This window comes from Gopherus evgoodei, unplaced genomic scaffold (genome assembly GCF_007399415.2).
Source record: "Gopherus evgoodei ecotype Sinaloan lineage unplaced genomic scaffold, rGopEvg1_v1.p scaffold_31_arrow_ctg1, whole genome shotgun sequence".
NCBI classification, from domain to species: Eukaryota; Metazoa; Chordata; order Testudines; family Testudinidae; genus Gopherus; species Gopherus evgoodei.
In genome coordinates this window covers 2,100,206-2,122,778 of record NW_022059983.1, presented here as the reverse complement: position 1 = coordinate 2,122,778, position 22,573 = coordinate 2,100,206, and the positions used below count along the sequence as shown (strand labels likewise).

The 22,573-nt window shown below is 58.7% G+C and overlaps 1 protein-coding gene across 3 annotated transcripts in view; it reads left to right on the top strand.

Moving 5' to 3' along the window:
- Positions 1 to 22,573, top strand: part of ARHGAP33 (Rho GTPase activating protein 33) — a 67,636-nt gene that overhangs the window by 3,547 nt on the left and 41,516 nt on the right. The window contains exons 2-11 of one of the 3 annotated variants that reach the window (XM_030543340.1): positions 991 to 1,092; positions 8,109 to 8,203; positions 14,392 to 14,476; positions 14,963 to 15,049; positions 15,437 to 15,574; positions 15,820 to 15,912; positions 16,384 to 16,506; positions 16,828 to 16,905; positions 21,433 to 21,499; positions 22,227 to 22,295. In XM_030543340.1, coding sequence (XP_030399200.1) covers positions 1,009 to 1,092; positions 8,109 to 8,203; positions 14,392 to 14,476; positions 14,963 to 15,049; positions 15,437 to 15,574; positions 15,820 to 15,912; positions 16,384 to 16,506; positions 16,828 to 16,905; positions 21,433 to 21,499; positions 22,227 to 22,295 — 919 coding nt within the window. In that variant the 5' untranslated portion in view covers positions 991 to 1,008. Of the gene's footprint in view, positions 1 to 990; positions 1,093 to 5,477; positions 5,790 to 8,108; positions 8,204 to 14,391; positions 14,477 to 14,962; positions 15,050 to 15,436; positions 15,575 to 15,819; positions 15,913 to 16,383; positions 16,507 to 16,827; positions 16,906 to 21,432; positions 21,500 to 22,226; positions 22,296 to 22,573 lie in introns of those variants that run through there. The other 2 variants (XM_030543339.1, XM_030543341.1) reach the window with 2 other exon arrangements.

The following is a 22,573-nucleotide window of genomic DNA, read 5'->3' as shown; positions in this document are numbered from 1 at the left end:
GCCCCTGCCCCAAGTGCTGTACCTGCAGCTCCCACTGGCCAGGAACCGCTGCCAATGGAAGCCGCAGGGGCGGTGCCTGCGGATGGGACAGCGTGCAGAGCTGCCTGGCTGCACCTCCGCGTAGGAGCCAGAGAGGGACATGCCACTGCTTCTGGGAGCCGCTTGAGGTAAGTGCTGCCCTGAGCCTCCCCCTGTGCCCAACCTCCTGCCCCAGCTCTGATCCCCCTCATGCCCTCCGAACCCCTTGGTCCCAGCCCAGAGCACCCTCCTATACCCCAAACTCCCACCCCAGAGCCCGCACCCCCAGCTGGAGCCATTACTCCTCTCCACCCCAGTCCAGAGCCCCCTCCTGCACCCTGAACTCCTCATTTCTGGCCCATACTCCCAACCAGAGCCCTCTCTCCAACTCCAATTTTGTTAGCATTCATGGCCTGCCATACAATTTCTATTCCCAGATGTGGCCCTCGGGCCAAAAAGTTTGCCCATCCCTGATGTAGGTGCACAGGGCCCAGGCCAGCGTGTGTGGCAGGGAGGCGCTGACATGAGACTTGTGAGCTAGTGTGCACAAAGGAATCTCAGTGCCATGAGCACAGCCATGCCAGCCTGCACCCAGTTCACCCTTAGCTCAGAATTCAGCCCACAGATTTAGCGCCGATGGGATCTGGCAAACCCCAGCCGCTTCCTGCTGCGGTTCCCAAATGCGGGCAGAAAGCAGAAGCAGCATTTGCAGGAGGAGCGAGATCTGATCCAAGCAGCTCTGGGGATGCTCGCCCAGCACTGATGTGCAGTCACCTCAGGGGCAGCTGGGAAACAGCCACATATAACACTGCACAGGGATGGCTTGCCCAGTGCTGAGATGCAGCCACCTTGTGTGGGGCAGCTGGGGAACAGCCAGATGTAAGGCCACACAGGGACCTCTCATAAGTATCCCTGTGTGGCAGGGACCCTGGCCACAGCTGGACTCTACCATTGACCCCCTCCCTGCCTCAGGGTCTCCAGCCCCCCACCATGGAGCTCCGTGTGCTGCGCCGATTCTCCTTGGTGGACAACAACCAACAGAAGTGGATGCCCCGTCTGCACTCTCTCTCCACGGTAGGGAGCAGAAAGAACTCAGCATCCCCCTACCCCACCATGGAGCAGGATCTGAGGGGAAACAATGAGTGCTGGGGGGCAGGGCAGGGATTCATGGAGGGGTCTGGGAGATGCACCACAACGCTGCTCCCTGATCTCTCCCCAGAGCACAGCCCCCCAACTTCTCTGCTCTGATATGCAGCCCCGCTCCTGAGGAGTACCCCCAGATTGGTACCCCTGAATCCAGACAGACAGCCCCCCCAACACATACAGAGCGGGCCCATCCCCCCAACTGGGGGCAGCAGGGACTCCCACACTGACTTGCACAGGTTCCTTTCCCCGCACAGCCCACCCAATCCCTCCAGACCCTCAATCCTTTCCCATCCCCCCACCTGTTACAGACTCCATGACCCTCCCCATCACTTGCAGCCACAGCCCCCAACCCACAGCCCTGCATGGAATACCCTGGCCACCCCGTAGCCTCCCTCCCTCTCCCCCGACCTTCACCCTGATTAGTGTCCCCCCACAGACCCCTCCTGCACCCCACAGCCCCTTACACCCCCCACCCTCATGCCCCCCATGCAGCTCCCAACCCCCTCATTTGTGTAATCCCCTCCCCACACCAAATACCCCTGGCACTGACACCCCCCACACCCTAACCCTAACCTGTCCTGTTCCTCACACTGAGCAGAGAGTGGGCTGGGGGGGGGGGGGGCTCAGGTGGGGAAGAGGAGCTGAAGGTGTCAGTCTGGGGAGAGTTGGGGGTGGGAGTCAGTCTGTGGGGGACTGGAGGTCAATCTGTGGGGCACTGGGTCAGTGGGATCAATATGTGGAGCACTGGTGGTCAGTCTTTGGGGGGAGGCTGGGAGGGGTACGTGCTGTATCCTGTGCTGAGTGACATAGGAGCATCTCCCCCCCGGATTCCCAGCCCTGACATTGCCACCAAGGGCCTGGGTCTCAGGACGGAGCTGGGAGCCAGGACTCCCTGGCTCTGGGAGGGGAGTGGTTGGGATGGGGGAGGAGCTGGGACTCCTGGGTTCTCTCCCTAGCTCTGAGAGGGGAGTGGGGTCTGGTGGTTAGAGCGGAGGGCTGGGGCATGGACTCCTGGGGTTCTCTCTCTGGCTCAGGGAGGGGAAGTGGGCTCTGGTGGTTAGAGCAGAGGGGATGGGGGCTGGGACTCTGGGTTCTCTCCTCTAGGCTCGGGGAGGTGGAGTTGGGCTCTGGCTGGTTAGAAGACGGAGGCTGAGGGGCTGGGACTCCTGGGATTCTCCTCCTTGGCTCCGGGAGGGTAGTGGGCTCTGGTGGTTAGAGGCGAGGCTGGGGGCTGGGACTCCTGGGGTCGTCTCTCGGCTCAGGGGAGGGGAGTGGGGCCTCTGGTGGTTAGAAAGGGGGGACTGGGGACTGCGACTCCCTGGGTGGCGTCTCTCGGCTCGGGGAGGGGAGTGGGGGTCTGGTAGTTAGAACGGGGGCTGGGAGCTGTGACCCCTGTTTTCTCTCTCTGGCTCAGGGAGGGGAGTGGGGTCTGGTGGTTAGAACGGGGGCTGGGGGCTGGGACTCCTGGGTTCTCTCTCTGGCTCGGGGAGGGGAGTGGGGTCTGGTGGTTAGAATGGGGGCTGGGAGCTGTGACCCCTGTGTTCTCTCTCTGGCTCGGGGAGGGGAGTGGGGTCTGGTGGTTAGAAGGGGGGCTGGGACTCCTGGATTCTCTCCCTGGCTCCGGGAGGGTAGTGGGGTCTGGTGGTTAGAGCGGAGGTGGGGGGCTGGGACTCCTGGGTTCTCTCTCTGGCTCAGGGAGGGGAGTGGGGTCTGGTGGTTAGAACGGGAGCTGGGAGCTGCGACCCCTGTTTTCTCTCTCTGGCTCGGGGAGGGGAGTGGGGTCTGGTAGTTAGAACGGGGGCTGGGGGCTGGGACTCCTGGGTTCTCTCTCTGGCCTGGGGAGGGGAGTGGGGTCTGGTAGTTAGAAGGGGGGCTGGGAGTCCTGGGTTCTCTCTCTGGCTCGGGGAGGGGAGTGGGCTCTGGTGGTTAGAAGGGGGGCTGGGACTCCTGGGTTCTCTCTCTGGCTCAGGGAGGGGAGTGGGGTCTGGTGGTTAGAAGAGGGGCTGGGACTCCTGGGTTCCCTCTCTGGCTCGGGGAGGGGAGTGGGGTCTGGTGGTTAGAACGGGGACTAGGAGCTGTGACCCCTGGGTTCTCTCTCTGGGGAGGGGAGTGGGGTCTGGTGGTTAGAAGGGGGGCTGGGGGCTGGGACTCCTGGGTTCTCTCTCTGGCTCGGGGAGGGGAGTGGGGTCTGGTGGTTAGAATGGGGGCTGGGAGCTGTGACCCCTGTGTTCTCTCTCTGGCCTGGGGAGGGGAGTGGGGTCTGGTGGTTAGAACGGGGGCTGGGGGCTGGGACTCCTGGGTTCTCTCTCTGGCTCAGGGAGGGGAGTGGGGTCTGGTGGTTAGAATGGGGGCTGGGAGCTGTGACCCCTGTGTTCTCTCTCTGGCTCGGGGAGGGGAGTGGGGTCTGGTGGTTAGAAGGGGGGCTGGGACTCCTGGGTTCTCTCTCTGGCTCTGAGAGGGGAGTGGGATCTGGTGGTTAGAAGGGGGGCTGGGGGCTGGGACTCCTGGGTTCTCTCTCTGGCTCGGGGAGGGGAGTGGGATCTGGTGGTTAGAAGGGGGGCTGGGGGCTGGGACTCCTGGGTTCTCTCTCTGGCTCGGGGAGGGGAGTGGGATCTGGTGGTTAGAAGGGGGGCTGGGGGCTGGGACTCCTGGGTTCTCTCTCTGGCTCGGGGAGGGGAGTGGGCTCTGGTGGTTAGAAGGGGGGCTGGGGGCTGGGACTCCTGGGTTCTCTCTCTGGCCTGGGGAGGGGAGTGGGCTCTGGTGGTTAGAAGGGGGGCTGGGGGCTGGGACTCCTGGGTTCTCTCTCTGGCCTGGGGAGGGGAGTGGGATCTGGTGGTTAGAAGGGGGGCTGGGGGCTGGGACTCCTGGGTTCTCTCTCTGGCTCGGGGAGGGGAGTGGGCTCTGGTGGTTAGAAGGGGGGCTGGGGGCTGGGACTCCTGGGTTCTCTCTCTGGCTCGGGGAGGGGAGTGGGATCTGGTGGTTAGAAGGGGGGCTGGGGGCTGGGACTCCTGGGTTCTCTCTCTGGCTCGGGGAGGGGTGTGGGCTCTGGTGGTTAGAAGGGGGGCTGGGGGCTGGGACTCCTGGGTTCCCTCTCTGGCTCGCGGAGGGGAGTGGGCTCTGGTGGTTAGAAGGGGGGCTGGGGGCTGGGACTCCTGGGTTCTCTCTCTGGCTCGGGGAGGGGAGTGGGATCTGGTGGTTAGAAGGGGGGCTGGGGGCTGGGACTCCTGGGTTCTCTCTCTGGCTCGGGGAGGGGAGTGGGGTCTGGTGGTTAGAAGGGGGGCTGGGGGCTGGGACTCCTGGGTTCTCTCTCTGGCTCGGGGAGGGGAGTGGGCTCTGGTGGTTAGAAGGGGGGCTGGGGGCTGGGACTCCTGGGTTCTCTCTCTGGCTCGGGGAGGGGAGTGGGCTCTGGTGGTTAGAAGGGGGGCTGGGGGCTGGGACTCCTGGGTTCCCTCTCTGGCTCGGGGAGGGGAGTGGGCTCTGGTGGTTAGAAGGGGGGCTGGGGGCTGGGACTCCTGGGTTCTCTCTCTGGCTCGGGGAGGGGAGTGGGATCTGGTGGTTAGAAGGGGGGCTGGGGGCTGGGACTCCTGGGTTCTCTCTCTGGCTCAGGGAGGGGAGTGGGGTCTGGTGGTTAGAAGGGGGGCTGGGGGCTGGGACTCCTGGGTTCTCTCTCTGGCTCGGGGAGGGGAGTGGGCTCTGGTGGTTAGAAGGGGGGCTGGGGGCTGGGACTCCTGGGTTCTCTCTCTGGCTCGGGGAGGGGAGTGGGATCTGGTGGTTAGAAGGGGGGCTGGGGGCTGGGACTCCTGGGTTCTCTCTCTGGCTCAGGGAGGGGAGTGGGGTCTGGTGGTTAGAAGGGGGGCTGGGGGCTGGGACTCCTGGGTTCTCTCTCTGGCTCGGGGAGGGGAGTGGGCTCTGGTGGTTAGAAGGGGGGCTGGGGGCTGGGACTCCTGGGTTCTCTCTCTGGCGGGGCTAACAGAAGCCCCTTTGTGCGGTTGCCCAGCTGCTGGCTCCCGGCCCATTGTGCCTCTTCCCCTTTGCATCTCAATGGAGACGTACCAGCGGGCGCGGGGGGGCCTCCGCCCTCCCAGCCCCCCACCCCCGGGGGCGCTCCCTGGGACCCCCTCCCGGTGGGGTTGGACGTGGGGGGGCACCCCTGGATCCTGCCCCCCTCTCCCAGGGGCTTTCCCGCTCTCCCTTTCCCCGCGGGTGGAGGGGGGGCTGAGAGAGCGAGCGCTCCCCCTCTCCCTGCCCCCCCATCTGTCTGTCTCGGTCCGCCCCCCCACCACGCTCCTCCCTCCGTCTGCCTGGCTCCTTCCGCCCCTCCCTCGCTCGTTCCCCCTGCGCGGCTCGGAGCCCGGCTGGGCTCAGCTCTGGGCTAGGCGCTGCCCTTGCGCCCGCCCCCCCTGTGTCCGTCCGTACCCCCCCCCCCCGGTGTGTCTCCTCCCCTCCCTCACGCCCCATTGTGCCTCTCTCTCCCCATGGCCGTTGGGAGCTGACCGCCTCCACCCACGCTCCCTCCCGGGAGGGGGGCTGCGGATGGGGGTCCTGCCCCCCTCGATGCCGCCCCCCTCCGCATGGCTCCGGTCCTCAACCCCGGCTTCTCCTAGCGGACCGGAGACACAATGGTGGTAAGTGGGGGGGTTATTGTCTGGGCTGATGGGGAAGGGTCCCCATTGGATTGTGTCCCCATGTTTGTTTAACCCTCTACCCACCCCAAAATGCTGGCCCCGCACCCGTCAACGCTCCCCCCACATGCACCTGTTCCTTAGCCCCACCCACATCCCAAACCCTATATATATATTTAGGGTCTCCTCCCCTGCACCCCTAATCCCCCTTGGGGGAGTCTCTCAGATTGGGGGATCTATTCCAATGTGTATTTAGGATCCCCTCCCCATACCCCACAATCCCGCCTCGGGGCAGCTCTCAGATGGGGGGTCTTTCCCCCTTAAACGTCCCTGACCATAAAGATTTGTGTGGGATCCCCACAGTGCACACCTCTCTCAGTTTCGTGTGTGTGTGTGTGGGGGGGAGATTTTGCAGGGAATCCCAGTTCCAAAATCCCCACACCCCCAAAATCCTCTTTTTGGGGGCCAAGGGAATCACCCCTGTAAATGCTCTGAGATTTGACAGTCCCACTCCCACGCTGTAGATATTTTGGGATGCCTGGTTTCTCTCATCAGTTTTTATGGGGGGGCTATAATTTTTCCAGCTGCCTTGCTCTGTATTTCTGCCTGAAATCACCTGGCACCCAATCTTAGCCCCCCCATGAGGGGTTGTGCTCTCCACTTTTGCAGAGGAAATGGGGGGTCTCTGTTAATCCAGTGGGGGGATATTCATCCCCCTAACCCCGAATGATGCAGCTAGATGGGGGAAATGGGGACACACACCAGAGTTGTGGCAGGAGAGAGCCCCAACCCCAAACTATTGGGATGGGTTATAAGGGGGCCAGATAGGTTGGGATGGGTTATGGGGGAGCAGCTCGCCGAGGGGCAGGGATTGGAGGTGCAACTAAGTAGGAGGTGGGAGATAAGGGGGGTAGCTGAGCTGGGGGGGAGTGATCTGGGGGGCAGCTGGGCTGGGGAAGAGGGAACTGGGTTATGGGGGGCATCTTGTGCTTTTCCTGGGTCCCTGTGGGAGGAACTGGGCCATTGCAAGAAGATGTTATGTAACCCCCACCACGTGTCTTAACCCCCCCCCCAACGTGGAAGTGGCGGGAGTGGGGCATGTGTGTCTGCTATGCAACCCCTTGTGGGAGGAAGGGAGGCAGTGGGGGAGCAGGGATATGGCCAGGTGTTTCTGGGGATCAGTTCCTTGGCAGGGGGATGGGAAGGGAAGGTGCATGTGGGTTACTCTCCTGTGTCTGTCTCACCCTTTGTCCTCTTTCCCTCTCCCCCAGATCTGGTCTGTTGAGCTCTGCCCCCACCCCACTCAGCCCAGGCACACCCTTCCCCCCATGGCATCCCCCACTCCCACCTCCCCTTTCACTCATCCCACTCAGAGAGAAGGGCCAGGCCGGGGTTCTGGGCCTGACCCGGTTCTGAGGCCTTTGGGGACTTCCCCCCACAATCAATAACTGGTGCCTACATACAACTGACAGAGAGGATGTGGGCTCCGATCCAGCCCCAGGGCAGAGAATGGGGCACGGGGTCTTTCCCCTCTAGGGGGACACCAGCTCTGATGCAGCCCCGGGTTGGGTTGGATTTTGGGGTGCCATCTGGGGCTCCGTATGCATTTGGGGCTGTCGGGTGTGGTGACTTCTACTCCTCATGAGCTGCCTCCACCCGTGCCCGTACCCCTCCTTCGCCACCCCTCAACAAGGTCCTGCCCCCAAATCAGTCTGCTGGGGATAGGAGGGGAGATGTCCCTTTCCCAGCAATCCTCCATTCTCTCTGGACAGTGCCAGGGATTTGGGGGTGATGGGAGCTGTCCCAAAGGGTAAAACGGGGAGCTGCAGGAAAGGGTGGGGGTCATGGCAAAGAGCAGGCAGCTCGGGTGTGAATTATTGACGGGAAACCTGATCCATGGAGATTGTTGCTCTGCAGGTTGCTAACGCCAAAGGAGATGGGATTACACGGTGCAGGGGGGAGAACTGGGACAGTTGTGATGTAGCAGGGATGCAGCCACCTCTGGGATGGGGCAGCATCTCAGTGCTGGGTGAGCTGTCCCCAAGTGGCATTATGTGCGGCTGTTCCCCAGCTGCCCCAACCCAGAGCTAGCTGCATCTCCACACTGGACAAGTCGTCCCCATGTGGTGGTATGTGCAGGTGTTCCCCAGCTACCCTGCCCCAGAGCCGGCTGCATCTCTGCACCAGACAATCTGTCCCCGGGCAGTGTTATGTGCAGCTGCTCCCCAGCTTTCTCCCCCCTGAGGTGGCTGCAACTCGGCTTTGGGCTCCTTTTGGGGGATGGTAAATTGGTGCTGAGGTCTATCTGATTTGCCCTTGCAGGCCCGCAGCACGGACAGTCTGGACAGGACAGGGGATGGGCCGCTCCGCCCTCTGGGGAACACAGCCGCCACTGTCAAGGGAAAAGCCCCCAAGAGGTAAGCAAGGGGAGCCCTGTTCCTGGAGCAGGGTCCCTGGTGGTGAGTGTGGCATGACTTGTGCCTGGCCTGTCAATGCAATTGGGGAGCAAGTGAGTTCTCTGCTGGGATCCCCGTGGCCTGGGCGGTTGCCGGTGGGAGGGGAGGGCTCAGATCTCAGGCTCCCCACTCGGGGGCACGTGTCCCATGGGAGTCCAGCTAGAGAAACGGACAATTAAAAGAACAATAGAAAGGACAGGATCCTCTAGTACCTGGGCAGAGATATAGCTCCAGGGAAGGATGGGGCTGTGTCTCTGTGCCAGGGGGCCTGAGGGGCTCAGGTATAGCGAGGGGCCGTGTCAGTGTCTGGGTGCTGGAAGACCTGGGAGTCTGAGATATAGCAGGAGGGAGGGTATGTCTCGATGCAGGGGGTCCCAGGGCTGGGATATAGCCTGGGGGGAGGATGGGCTGTGTTTGGGTGCGAGGGAGTCCGGGGTGCTGGGGTATAATGAGGGGACAGGGATGTCTCGGCGCCATGAGTGCTGGGATATTGCGGGGTAGGGGGGAGGCATGTCTAGGTGCTGGGGGTCCCAGGGCTGGGATATAGAGGGGCGCATGTGTAGGTGATGGGGGTCTCAGGGCTGGAATATAGAGAGGGGTGTCTGGGTGCTGGGGGGGTCCCAAGGCTGGGATATAGCAGGGGGAAGGGGAGACACTGGGCTCTGTCTCGCTGTTGGGTACATGGCTGTTACCTGATTAGGGTATTGTGGGTGCTTGGGGTATTCTGGGGGTTTTGTATGCTGGGTGGTTGGAGTTTGGGATATAGCAACAGAACAGCGTTCTGTCTGCAGGTGGGGTCCCCGGTTGGGGTTGGGGTACTGCTGAGGGGGGATGGGTTCTGTGGGGGGTTGGGGGTCCCTGGTTGTGTATAGCAGGGGGTTGGGATATCATGGGGGGTTGGGGTACCCATGCTGTGTGAGTATCAGGGTGTCAGGTTACCCGGCTTACCATGTGGGATTGGGTACCTCATGGTGAGTAGGATACTGTGGGGCATTGGTACCCCATGTTATCTGGGGTACAGCGGTGCTGGGGTACCCTGAGGGTAAATACTTCATGCTGTCTGGGGTATAGTGGTGCTGGGGTGTCCTGTGCTGTGTTGGGTACCATGGGGCTGGGGACCCTGTGCTGTCTGGGGTACAGCAGTGTTGCGTATACCATGCTGTGTGTGGTACCATGGGAGGTGGGTACCCCATGCTGTGTGGAGTTCCATGGGGTGGATACCCCGTGCTGTGTGGGGTACAGTGGTGTTGGGGTACCCCACGCTACGTGCGATACCATGGGGGGTTGGTACCCCATACTGTCTGGAGTACAGCAGTGCTTGGGTATCCCATGGTGTGTGAGGCACAGCGGTGTTGGGGTACTGCGTGCATTGGGTGGTACCATGGGGGTGGGTATCCTGTGCTGTGTGGGGTACGTTAGTGTTGGGGTGTCTGTGCTGTGTGGGGTACCACAGGGGTGGGTACCTGGTGCTGTGTGGGGTACAGCAGTGTTGGGGTGCCCCATGCTGTGTGGGGTACCCTGTGCTGTGTGGGGTACAGCAGTGTTGGGGTGCCTGTGATGTGTGGGTACCATGGGGGTGGTACCCAATTCTGAAGCACTTAGAGGAGAGAAAAGTGATCAGGAACAGTCAGCATGGATTCACCAAGGGCAAGTCATGTCAGACTAACCTAACTGCCTTCTATGATGAGATAACTGGCTTTGTGGATGAGGGGAAAGCAGTGGACGTGTTATTCCTTGACTTTAGCAAAGCTTTTGATACGGGCTCCCACAGTATTCTTGCTGGCAAGTTAAAGAAGTATGGGCTGGATGAATGGACTATAAGGTGGATAGAAAGCTGGCTAGATCATTAGGCTCAACGGGTAGTGATCAATGGCTCCATGTCTAGTTGGCAGCCAGTTTCAAGCAGAGTGCCCCAAGGGTTGGTCCTGGGACCAGTTTTGTTCAATATCTTCATTAATGATCTGGAGGATGGCGTGGGCTGCACCCTCAGCAAGTTTGCAGATGACACTAAACTGGGAGGAGTGGTAGATACACTGGAGGGTAGGGATAGGATACAGAAGGACCTAGACAAATTAGAGGATTGGGCCAAAAGAAACCTGATGAGGTTCAACAAGGACAGATGCAGAGTCCTGCACTTAGGATGGAAGAATCCCATGCACTGCTACAGACTAGGGACCGAATGGCTGGGCAGCAGTTCTGCAGGAAAGGACCTAGGGGTTCCAGTGGATGAGAAGCTGGATATGAGTCAACAGTGTGCCCTTGTTGCCAAGAAGGCTAATGGCATTTTGGGTTGTATGAGTAGGGGCATTGCCAGCAGATCGAGGGATGTGATCATTCCTCTCTGTTCGACATTGGTGAGGCCTCATCTGGAGTACTATGTCCAGTTTTGGGCCCCACACTACAAGACAGATGTGGAAAAATTGGAGAGTCCAGCGGAGGGCAACAAAAATGATTAGGGGGCTGGAGCACATGACTTATGAGGAGGGGCTGAGGGAACTGGGATTCTTTAGTCTGCAGAAGAGAAGAATACTTATTCCCATAATACAAGAACTAGGGGTCACCAAATGAAATTAATAGGTAGCAGGTTTTAAACAAATAAAAGGAAGTTCTTCTTCACACAGCTCACAGTCAACTTGTGGAACTCCTTGCCTGAGGAGGTTGTGAAGGCTGGGAATATAACAATGTTTAAAAGGGAACTGGATAAATTCATGGTGGCTAAGTCCATAAATAGCTATTAGCCAGAAAGGGTAAAGAATGGTGTCCCTAGCCTCTGTTCACCAGAGGATGGAGATGGATGGCAGGAGAGAGATCACTTTATCATTGCCTGTTAGCTTCACTCCCTCTGGGGCACCTGGCATTGGCCACTGTTGGTAGACAGATACTGGGCTAGATGGACCTTTGGTCTGACCCGGTACAGCTGTTCTTATGTTCTATGTTCTTATGATTTGGTAGCTGCTTTCAACTACCTGAAAGGGGGTTCCAAAGAGGCTGGATCTAGATTGTTCTCAGTGGTACCAGATGACAGAACAAGGAGTAATGGTCTCAAGTTGCAGTGGGGGAGCTTCAGGTTGGAATTAGGAAAAACTATTTCACTAGGAGGGTGGTGAAGCACTGGAATGGGTTACCTAGGGAGAAGGTGGAATCTCCTTCCTTAGAGGTTTTTAAGGGCAGGCTTGACAAAGCCCTGGCTGGGATGATTTAGTTGGGAATTGGTCCTGCTTTGAGCAGGGGGTTGGACTAGATGACCTCCTGAGGTCCCTTCCAACCCTGATATTCTGTGATTCTATGGTGGGTACCCTGTGCTGTGTGGGGTACAGTGGTGTTGGAGTGCCCTGTGCTATGTTGGGTACCATGGGGGGGGGTACCCCATGCTGTGTGGGGTACAGCAATATAGGGGTATCCTGTGCTATGTTGGGTACCATTGAAGTACAAACATTGAAGTACAAACATAAGAACGGCCAGACTGGGGCAGGCCAGGGGCCTGGGCCAGGGGAACAGGAGCATGCAGCCGCTGGCTGCCAGTCAGCGGCTCAGGGACAGCAAGTGCCTGGCCCCTCCTCCAGGAACTTAGCTCGTTCTTTGAACCCTGTTACACTCTTGGCCCCCACCACATCCTCTGGCAGTGAGCTGCCCAGGCTGGCTGTGTGCTGAGTCCATCCTTCTGTTTGAAACCTGCCGCCTTGTCATTTCCCTGGATGTCCTTGGCCTGTGTTAGGTGAAGGGGTAAATAACCCCCCCTTCACTCCCCCCACCCCAGACAGGCTTTTAGAGCCCTCTGGCCTACCCCCTCAATCCGCTCTTTGCCAAGCTGAACAGTCCCAGGCCTTTGACTCTCTCCTCGTTCCCGGTTCCCTTCCCTGCACCTCGCCCAGGTCTCTGCTCGGCGCTGAGCCTGGATCTGGAGGCAGGCGGTGTCCGAGGCGGTGTCTGTCACGGAGTCACCTGACAGGCGCTGGAACTACTCCATATGAAGCCAGTCAGGCCTCGGGGGAGCCACCTCTCGGAACAGACTGTCTCCAGGGCAAGAAGCTTCGATCTTTTTGGAGCATTCAGCATCCCCTTCCACACCATGCGCTTCCCGCAGCGAGTCTGCCCGGGCGGGGCTCTGGGGGAAGCCAAAGGGCCCTGCACCCAACCTCCTGCAGTCAGCAGTGACTTGGAACCAGCCAGTAAAACAGGTCTATTAGTCGAAGGAACACAGCATAGAACAGAGCTTGTTAGCACAGAAATCAGTGACTTTCAGCCAAATCCATGTTGGGAGTCTTGGCCCAGATGCCCTGGATTCCCCCTCTTATAGTCCCCCCAAGTACACGTCCAGCTTCCAGCGTCCCGACCTCAGACACCCCGTTGCTCTTCCTTGTCTTTGTCTCACTTCCCGGCCAAAGAGTCACCTGGTTGCATCCCCCTCCTGGTCTCAGGTTAGGAAGGGCATCGGTCGTAGTACATGTGGCAGCTGGAGCAGCCTCACCTGCTCCAGAGGTCTCAGCCAAAGTCACACACTCTTTTTCCCATCACCGAGGTATTGGTGCAGCACACAAGGAAACTGAGGCAGACACAGTATTCATGCAAAACAATAAAACTCACATAGGCTCACATAGGACATAACAAGGGAAAATCCCCGCTTCGTGGCAGCGTTCCTGGGCGGTGACCAGGGCAGGGGCACTCGGGGTTCATACAGCGCCGGCGTTACAAGATTTTCTCTCAGATGATCTGTCTCTGTCCCGAGGGCTCCTGGTGCTGAGATGTTTTCACCTGCCGCTGTGCGGTGCGGGGATGTAGCAGAGAATGGCCCATGCGGATGCCTGGCTCTTGCTCAATCAAATGGGATTATTTATAGTTGGATACCACGACATGTTGGGGTAATCTGTGCTTTGAGGGGTACCATGAGGGGATCGGGGTATCCAGTGCTGTGTGGGTACGGCAGGGGTGAGATACAGTAGGTTGCTGAGTGAGGCACACTGGGGGACAGTGGGGATGGTGGGAGTGGCGTGTTGTGTGGGGTACAGGAGGGGTGGGATACAGTGGGGTGCTGTGAGGGGTACAGTAGGGACAGCGGGGGTGGGGTGCAGTGTAGGGTACAGCAGGGGTGGGGTGCTGTGTGGGGCACACTGGGGTACAGTGGGGACGGGGGATGAGGTGCTGTGTGGGGTACAGTGGTGATGGGGTACAGTGGGGTGCTGTGTGGGGTGCAGTAGGGGTGGGTGCTGTGTGGGGCACACTGGAGTACAGTGGGGATGGGGGGTGAGGTGCTGTGTGAGGTATAGTGGGGGTGAGGTAGAGTGGGGTCCTGTGTGAGGCAAACTGGGGTACAGTGGGGACAGCGGGGTGGGGTGCTGTGTGAGGTACAGTGGTGATGGGGTACAATGGGGTGCTGTGTGGGGTGCAGTGGGGTCGGGTGCTCTGTGGGGCACACTGGGGGACAGTGGGGGTGGGGTGCTGTGTGAGGTATAGTGGGGGTGAGTTACAGTAGGGTGTTGTGTGGGGTGCAGTGAGGTGGGGCACAGTTGGGTGCTGTGCAGGGCACACGGATACAGTGGAGAGAGCGGGGGTGGGGTGCTGTGTGGAGTACAGCAGGGGTGGGGGTACAGTGCTGTGTGGGGTACAGCGGGGGTGAGGTACAGTGAGGTGAACTCTGGGCAGGGGCAGCTCTAGGCATTTTGCCACCTCAAGCACGGCAGGCAGGCTGCCTTTGGTGTCTTGCCTGCGGAGGGTCCGCTGGTCCCGCGGCTTTGTCGGACTTCCCGCAGGCATGAGGTCCGCCGAAGCTGTGGGACCAGCGGACTCTCCGCGTGCAAGCCGCCGAAGGCAGCCTGCCTGCCGACTGGCAGAGCGTCCCCCGTGGCCTGTCACCCCAAGCACACGCTTGGCGTGCTGGGGTCTGGAGCCGCCCCTGTCTCTGGGACACACTGGGGGACTGGGGACAGCAGGGGTGCGGTTCAGTGTGGGGTACAGCGGGGGGGTGCAATGGAGTACTGTGGGGGGCACAGCGGGGTGATTTACAGTGAGGTGTTGTATGGGGTGCACCAGGGGTGCAGTGCTTTGTGAGGTACAGCAGGGGTGGTGTGCTATGTGGGTTGCAGCAGGGGTGGGGTACAGTAGGGTGCTGTGTGGGGCACACTGGGGTTCAGTGGGATGTCCTTTCCCCCCAGGCTATCCATCACCCGAACCCATTTCCCCAAGCTGGCTGAATGCGCCCATTTCCACTACGAGGCCGTGGACTTTGGACACATCCAGGTAAGCGACCGCCGTGCCTCGCCCAGGGAGCCCCAATCCCAGGTGCCTGGGTCCCCCTACAGGGATCCCTCCTCCTCCACCTCCATCCCCCCCGCCCCCAGCCTGTAGAGCCCTCTCCTCAGACTCCTGGGTCCCATCTGGGCAATCCTCTTCCCAGGTGCTGCCCCAGTCCTTTCAGGGTGTGGATACCTGATCACCCGGATGCCTTGGTCCAATCTGGGGGGCTTTTCTGATTGCCTGGGTCCCATGTACAGCTGAGTCCTTGGGCAGGTGGGAGCTAGCCAGACCTTGGGTCCCAATGGGGATCAGATGCAGGTTTGGTGTCGGGTTTGGGACTGAACTCCTGGACACTTGGGTTCTCTCCTGGGGTGAGAGGGGACATTCAGGGGATCTGGGCTGAGCCTGCGCTAAGTGACGCCGGGGAGGCAACTTGCCCCGGATGCCTGGGTCCCACAGGGGCACCTCTCACCCGCTGTGTGCCCACAGCTCCTGCTGGCCTCCGAGCAAGGAGAGGGGCTGCCCAGTACCATGAGGGACAGGGAGCTGCTCTTCATCATCCAGGTCACCTGCAAGGTGAGTGGGCCCCCCCCCCCCAACCCTCCCATTCCCAATCTTCCCCAGGGCCCCTCCTTCCTGACCTCCCCATTCCCAACCCAGGTCCCTCCTCTCCAGCTGAGGTCCCCTCTGCCATGCCAACTACTGTGGGGGAAAGCGGAGCCCTGAACCCCCAGACCTGCCCCCTCCCCTTTCCCCTGCGGTCCTCCCTTACTCCATCCTCTTGTGCCCCACAGTGGCACCCCCACACTGTGCCACTGCTACCGACTTTCCTTCTTTAGACCCGCCAGATCCACCCCCCTCGGTCCTCAGCTGCTCCAGCCCCTCCCAGCCCCACCTCACCAGTGTCCCGTCCCCCTGACACCCCTCCCCCGCCGAGATCCAGCTCTGCCTCCTGCCCCCCAGGGGAAGACATGGCCTGTTCACCGCAGCTACGAGGAGTTCTGCAGCTTGGACGGGCACCTGCACTGCTGCATCTTCGACCGCCGCTTCTCCCAGCTGCCGGAGCTGCCACCGCCCTGCCAGGCCCAGGGACAGGCTGAGGTGAGTCATGGGGAGTGCTGGGCAGAGCTTGTGGGAGTTGCTGTGCGGCTGTTCCTGGACTGCCCCACCCCAGAGATGGCTGCATTTCAGTGCCAGGCAAGCCGTCCCCGGACAGCATTATGTGCAGCTGTTCCCCAGCTGCCCCACCCCAGAGATGGCTGAATCTCAGCACCAGGCGAGCCGTCACCGTGGGGCAGACATGAGCGGGGTGGTTGCCAGGCCCTGATTCTGCTCCTGCCCCCCAGATGCTGGCCCCAGTCCTGCGGCAGTACCTGGAGAAGCTGTCAGCCATTGTGGACAGCAACATTAACTGCGGGCCTGTCCTCACCTGGATGGAGGTGAGATGGGGTGTTGGTGGGGGGCAGAAATGGTAGGGACTGTTCAGCGCTGGTTCCCCGCCCCCTCCCCAGTCAGCCCTATGGGCCCATCCCGCCCAACATCTGCCCCCACACCTGCCCCGGCCCTGTCCAGTCCGGTAAACCCACAGACCCCCATCAGACCCATGGCCCATCCCACCCAGCACCCCCGCCCCAATCAGACCCATGAGCCCGTCCAACCCGGCATCTGCACCACATCAGACCCACAGCCCCCACATCAGATCCACAGCCCCTCTCATCCTACCCCCTGCCAATCAGACGTATAGTCCCCCAGCCCTATATCCCTCCCATCAGACTTATAGCCCACCCAGCCCAGTATCCACCCCACCCCTGATCACCTACCGCCCCCTCCCACCCTCCACCAGATCAGACCCACGCCCCATCCAGGCTCCCCCTTGCCACGTGCTCAGTCTTGCACCTCCTCTGTTGCAGATCGATAATCATGGCAACCGGCTGCTGGTGAATGAGGAGGCCTCGATCAATGTCCCGGCCATTGCGGCTGCCCACGTCATCAAGCGCTACGCGGCCCAGGCCCCTGATGAGCTGTCCTTTGAGGTGGGGTGTGGGAGGGCCCCACAGCCCCAGAATCCCCTCCCTCTCTGGATAGGGCACTATCCTGGGGATGCTCACAGCCCTGGGGCACTGTCCTGGGGAAGCTCACAGCCCCAGAGCCCCCTCTCTCCAGCTGGGACACTGTCCTGGGGAAGCTCACAGCCCCAGAGCCCCCTCTCTCCAGCTGGAGCACTGTCCTGGGGAAGCTCACAGGACCGGAGTCCTTCCTGCTCCCCGCCCCCAAGCTGGGGCACTGCCCTGGGGAAGCTCACATCCCCCCGTGTGTGGCTGGGGGCCCCCTGACTGTCTCTCTGCTCTGTGCAGGTTGGGGACATTGTGTCGGTAATTGACATGCCCCCCAAGGAGGAGGTCAGCTGGTGGCGAGGAAAGCACGGCTTCCAGGTGGGTGTGGGGCCTGCAGGGGGGGCTCCCCGCTGGGCATTGCACCCCCATGCTCGGATCACAGGGGGAGTTCCATGGGACAGCCGAAGGCATGGGTGTGCATGGGAGATGGGAATGCAGGGTGGGGGGCAGCTCGGGATGTGGGGGGTCACAGTCCCGGGTGAGGTGCCTGCTTGCCTCCTGGGGTCTGGGCAGTGTCCAGTCCCTGGTCCTGGCACTGGGTCTTCCCAGCACGTACCCCATGGCTGACCTCCCCCACCATGGCACTGAGCTGCCATGGCCCAGCTGCCTGGCACTGGCTGTCCTGGAACAGGGGCAGGCCTGCCTGGGGAGTCACAGAATCATAGAATACCAGGATTGGAATGGACCTCAGGAGGTATCTAGTCCAACCCCCTGCTCAAAGCAGGACTAATCCCAACTAAATCATCCCAGCCAGGGCTTTGTCAAGCCTGACCTTAAAAACCTCTAAGGAAGGAGATTTCACCACCTCCCTAGGGAACCCATTCCAGTGTTTCACCACCCTCCTAGGGAAAAAGTTTTTCCTAATATCCAACCTAAACCTCCCCCACTGCAACTTGAGACCGTTACTCCCTGTTCTGACATCAGGTACCACAGAGAACAGTCTAGATCCATCCTCTTTGGAACCCCCTTTCAGGTAATTGAAAGCAGCTATCAAATCCCCCCTCATTCTTCTTTTCTGCAGACTAAACAATCCCAGTTCCCTCAGCCTCTCCTCGTAGGTCATGTGCTCCAGCCCCCTAATCATTTTTGTTGCCTTCTGCTGGACTCTTTCTAATTTTTCCACATCCTTCTTGTAGTGTGGGGCCCAAAACTGGACACAGTACTCCAGATGAGGCCTCACCAACGTCGAATAGAGGGGAATGATCACATCCCTCGATCTGCTGGCAATGCCCCTACCTATACAGCCCAAAATGCTGTTAGCCTTCTTGGCAACAAGGGCATACTGTTGACTCTTGTCCAGCTTCTCATCCACTGGAACCCCTAGGACCTTTTCTGCAGATCTGCTGCCTAGCCATTCGGTCCCTAGTCTGTAGCAGTGCATGGGATTCTTCCATCCTAAGTGCAGAACTCTGCACTTGTCCTTTTTGAACCTCATCAAGTTTCTTTTGGCCCAGTCCTCTAATTTGTCTAGGTCCCTCTGTATCCTATCCCTACCCTCCAGCGTATCTACCACTCCTCCCAGTTTAGTGTCATCTGCAAACTTGCTGAGGGTGCAGTCCACGCCATCCTCCAGATCATTAATGAAGATATTGAACAAAACTGGCCCCAGGACCGACCCTTGTGGCACTCCACTTGATACCGGCTGCCAACAAGACATGGAGCCATTGATCACTACCCGTTGAGTCCAACGATCTAGCCAGTTTTCTATCCACCTTATAGTCCATTCATCCAGCCCATACTTCTTTAACTTGCCGGCAAGAATTCTGTGGGAGACCGTATCAAAAGCTTTGCTAAAGTCAAGGAATAACATGTCACGCGGGATTAACCATTGCTCCCTAGCTGCCTGGGTGGACACTTGTCATCTGTACTGCAGGTGCCTGGTCCCAAGGAGGCGAACCCTCTTAGCAAGGAAGTGAAGCTAAACCGCATTCAGGCTGCTTCAGTTTGGGAGGAGGAACTGAATGCGATGTAACCAGGGTTTGGTCTACACTGAAAACTGATCCTGGCACAGCTACCTCAGTCTGGGGTGTCAGATCTGCCCACCCCAGGACCAGAGCAGTGTAGACACAGCTGTGTTGACAGAAGAGGGCTCCCATTGGCGTGCTGTGCTGGGTGTGTATGTATGCACACACTTGCAGAAGAGCCTCTGTTGGCATCTACACCAGGAGCTCTGCTGGCAGGGGGTCTGTCATAGCCATTGACACACAGGAATGGGCATCGAGATTTGCAGGTGGTGGGTTAATTTGGATTTTCTGTTATTGGGTTAATCCGGATACACAGTTAAAGTGGTTTAGGAAAGGAAATCTGGATTCATTGGTGATGGGTTTATACAGATTCATGGTTAAACTGGATTAGAAAAGGAAATCCAGATTTGCTGTTGGTGGGGTAATATACATTCACTCTAGTTGGGTTAATCCAGATTCACTGTTGGTGGGTTAATCCAGATTTGCCAGGAAAATGGATTAGGAAAGAAGTCCAGATTTGCAATTGCTGGGTTAATCTAGATTCACTGATGGTGGGTTAATCCAGATTTAGTGTTAAAGTGGATTAGTTAAATGGCAGTGTGGACATTGTGATGGAGTCACAGGCCTGATGCACTGGACTTGGTCTGTATGCAGCCAGCCAGGACTCGGGGGTGGCATGGCTCCCCTCAGGGCACACTGTCCAGGGCAAGGAGCTATGGCCTTCCTGGTCTGACCTTGGAGCATCCAGCATCCCTGTTCACACCATACACTTCCCCTGGGGAAGCCAAACGGCACTGCCACTCCACTCTGCTGCCAGTGGGTAACACAGAAGGTTTATTAGTCACCAGGAGCACAGCGTAGAACAGAGCTTGTTAGCACAGAAATCAGTGACTGTCAGAACAGTCTATTTTGGGGGGACCCCGGGCCAGATTTCCTGGACTCCCTCCTCTCCGAGTCCCCCACAGCCAACTGCCCAGCTACCAGTGACCCGAGCTCCAACACATCTCCTGGTCTTTATCTCACTTCCTGGGCGAAGTATCACCTGGTCGCATCCCCCTAAAGTTACAAAGGGCACCGGCTATAGCATATATGCAGGCAGCTGGAGCCACCTCACCTGCTCCGAGGGTCTCAGCAAAAGTCACACCCCCTGACTTCCACCACCTAGGCACTGGTGCAATACACAGGGAAACTGAGGCATGCACAATATTCATGCAAAACAGTAAGACTCACATAGGCTTATGTACAGCATAACAAGGAGGAAAACCCCACTTAGTCACAATGTTCTCTTTCCGAATGGGAGTGGGCAGCATCTGGGTGAGTGTCACTCCCTTTGGAAGTGGATTAGGAAGCCCGTTGCCATTGGGAAGCTAAACATCCACCCATGGGCTTAATTCAGTTTAAGGAACGCACCTTGAGTTCACACTTTTGGCTGCTCTGGATTCAGCCCTGGGGTTCATCAGGTCCAGTGTCCTCCATTGTGTCACATGGACAGATGCCCATGCCATCCGGAGGGTGGGGCAGGAATTCACCACACAGGATGGGGGGAGTCTCTCTCAGGCTAGCCTGGGGGGATGCCCCGTAACAAAGCGGCCTTTGGTGGGACTCTACTGAGAGTATCAATTCAGAACAGATTGCTTAGAGCAGGGCAGTTGCAGCCCAAGGCTGGGGTTCCTTCACTACTAAGGCACAGCAAACCAGCCCAACAGAGAGGACTTCGGTTTTGCCCCACTGGCTAACCAGAAGTCACACAAGCAATTCCCTCAGACACTCCAGTTTCCCAGTATCACCACCAGCGCCACTCATTGTGGGAATGAATGGTTATGAAAACCAACACTCCAGTAAAAGAAAAGAGGTTCTCCCCATCCCAAAGGACCAAGCTCCAGACCCAGGTCAATATACCAGTTAGATCTTACCCACAAATCACGCTGTTGCCAATGCTTTAGAATCTAAAATCTAAAGATTTGTTCATAAAAAGAAAGAAATATACATGAGAGTTAAAATGGGTTAAATGGAATCAGTTACATGCAGTAATGGCAAAGTTCTTGGTTCAGACTTGTAGCAGTGATGGAATAAACTGCTGGCTTAAGTCAAGTCTCTGGAGTACAGCCACAGCTTGGATGGGTCATTCAGTCCTTTGTTCAGAGCTACAGTTTGTAGCAAAATTCCTCCAGAGGTAAGAAGCAGGATTGAAGACAAAATGGGGGCGATGGAGCTGCCTTTTCTAGTCTCTTGCCATGTGGCCTGTGCTTCCTTTGTTCCAGACACAACCTGCCCAGCACATGGCTTGGAAGCCTTAGGGCCGTGCTTTAACATGGTGTGTGTAGTCGTGGCATCGCCCACCTCCACGAGAGGAATCCCAGCACTGGTGCAGTCTTCACTGACCCGTCACAGTGCTGAACTTGCAGTGCTCAGGGGGTGTTTTTTCACTCCTCCGAGTGAGAAAGTTGCAGTGCTGTAGAGTTCTGCCCATAGGCATGTCCCTTGAGATAAGGTGTATCTGCCTTTTCTCAATGGGTCAGTTGTATAGCTGATGGTCCTTAATGGGCCATCAAGCAGGCTAGGCAATGCTGATGCCAAACTGTCTGGGGTGTCACCCAGAAGCAGAGCACAAGTTTGAAATACAGACAGTGTAGAGCCAGTACTTACAACTTTAAATACAAAAATGATACCTGCATACAGATAGCGTAATCATAACCAGCACATCATACTCGTTCCATAGACACCTTACGTGACCTCCTTCATACAAGATTTGGTAGCACTATAGGCCCTTGGTTGCAACAATGATCTGTACAGTCACAGATCATGTCAATACAGTCACACCCCCATGTTCAGCTATTGGGGTGGGGCAGTGGATCCTGACCCCATCTGTCTATCTCACCAGGTCGGTTTCTTCCCCAGCGAGTGTGTTGAGCTCTTCCCGGACCGTCTGGCGCCAGAGCTCAAAGCAGGTGATGCCTGGGCCCCACAGCTGGGGTGCTGCTCCCCCACAATGAGGTGGCCCTGGGGACTTGGGCGGGGTAGGGAGCAGGGTGTTTAGGGGGAGACGGGGAGGGGCACAGGAATATGGGGGATATGGGGAAGGTGGGATGGGCGGCAGGGACTTGGGAGGAGATGGGGTAAGGGGGGTGGGGTAAGGGGTGCTGGGTTGTGGGGGTAAAGAGGGGGTGGGGTGTAGGGGTAGTGCGGGAGGGTATGGAGGGGACAGTGTAGAGGTGTGACAGGGGCACTGGGGTGTGGGAGTATGGAGGGGAAGGTGTAGGGGCAGGACAGGGAGTATGGGGGTACGGAGGGGATATGGTGCAGGGATGCAGTAGGGGTTTGGGGTATGGAGGGTACATGGTGTAGGGGTGTAGCTTGGGTTGTGGGGTTATGGAGAGGATGGGATATAGGGATAGGGCAGGGGACACTGGAGTATCAGGGTACAGAGCAGATGGGGTGCAGGGGTTGGGTGTTAGGGTGTGGAGGCATCCTTTCCCCCTAGCTGGGGTCTCCCCTGGGACTCCGGGGTCTCTCTGGCTCCCTGGAGCACATCTTGGGCTCTGGTGCTCAGCAGGGCCAGCCCATGTCTGCTCCATGGAGAGGTGACTCAGGGTGACCCTGTGCTCGGGTGGGTGGGGAGGAAGCTCTGTCTCCACCATCCCAACCCCATTTCTTCCCCTCTGTTACCCCCAACAGACACAGATGGGATGTGCGCCAGCATCCCTGGGGTCCTCACGCCTCAGGGGCCCCTCTCGCCCACGTTGGGTAAGTACAATAGAGCTGGCATAGGAGGCCTAAACAAGGGAGGCAGGGGGAAACACTACAATATTATTCTGACCCCAGAACTAGCTGCATCCCAGCCCTGGACGTGCTGTCCCCATGTGGTGTTATATGCAGCTGTTCCCACTTGCCCCACCCCAGAGGTGGCGTGTCCCAGCACAGAGTGGGCCGTCCCCATGTGGTGTTATGTGGGCTGTTCCTGTCCACCTGCCCCAGAGGTGGCTGTGTCCCAGTGCTAGGCGAACTGTCCCCATGCGGATTTA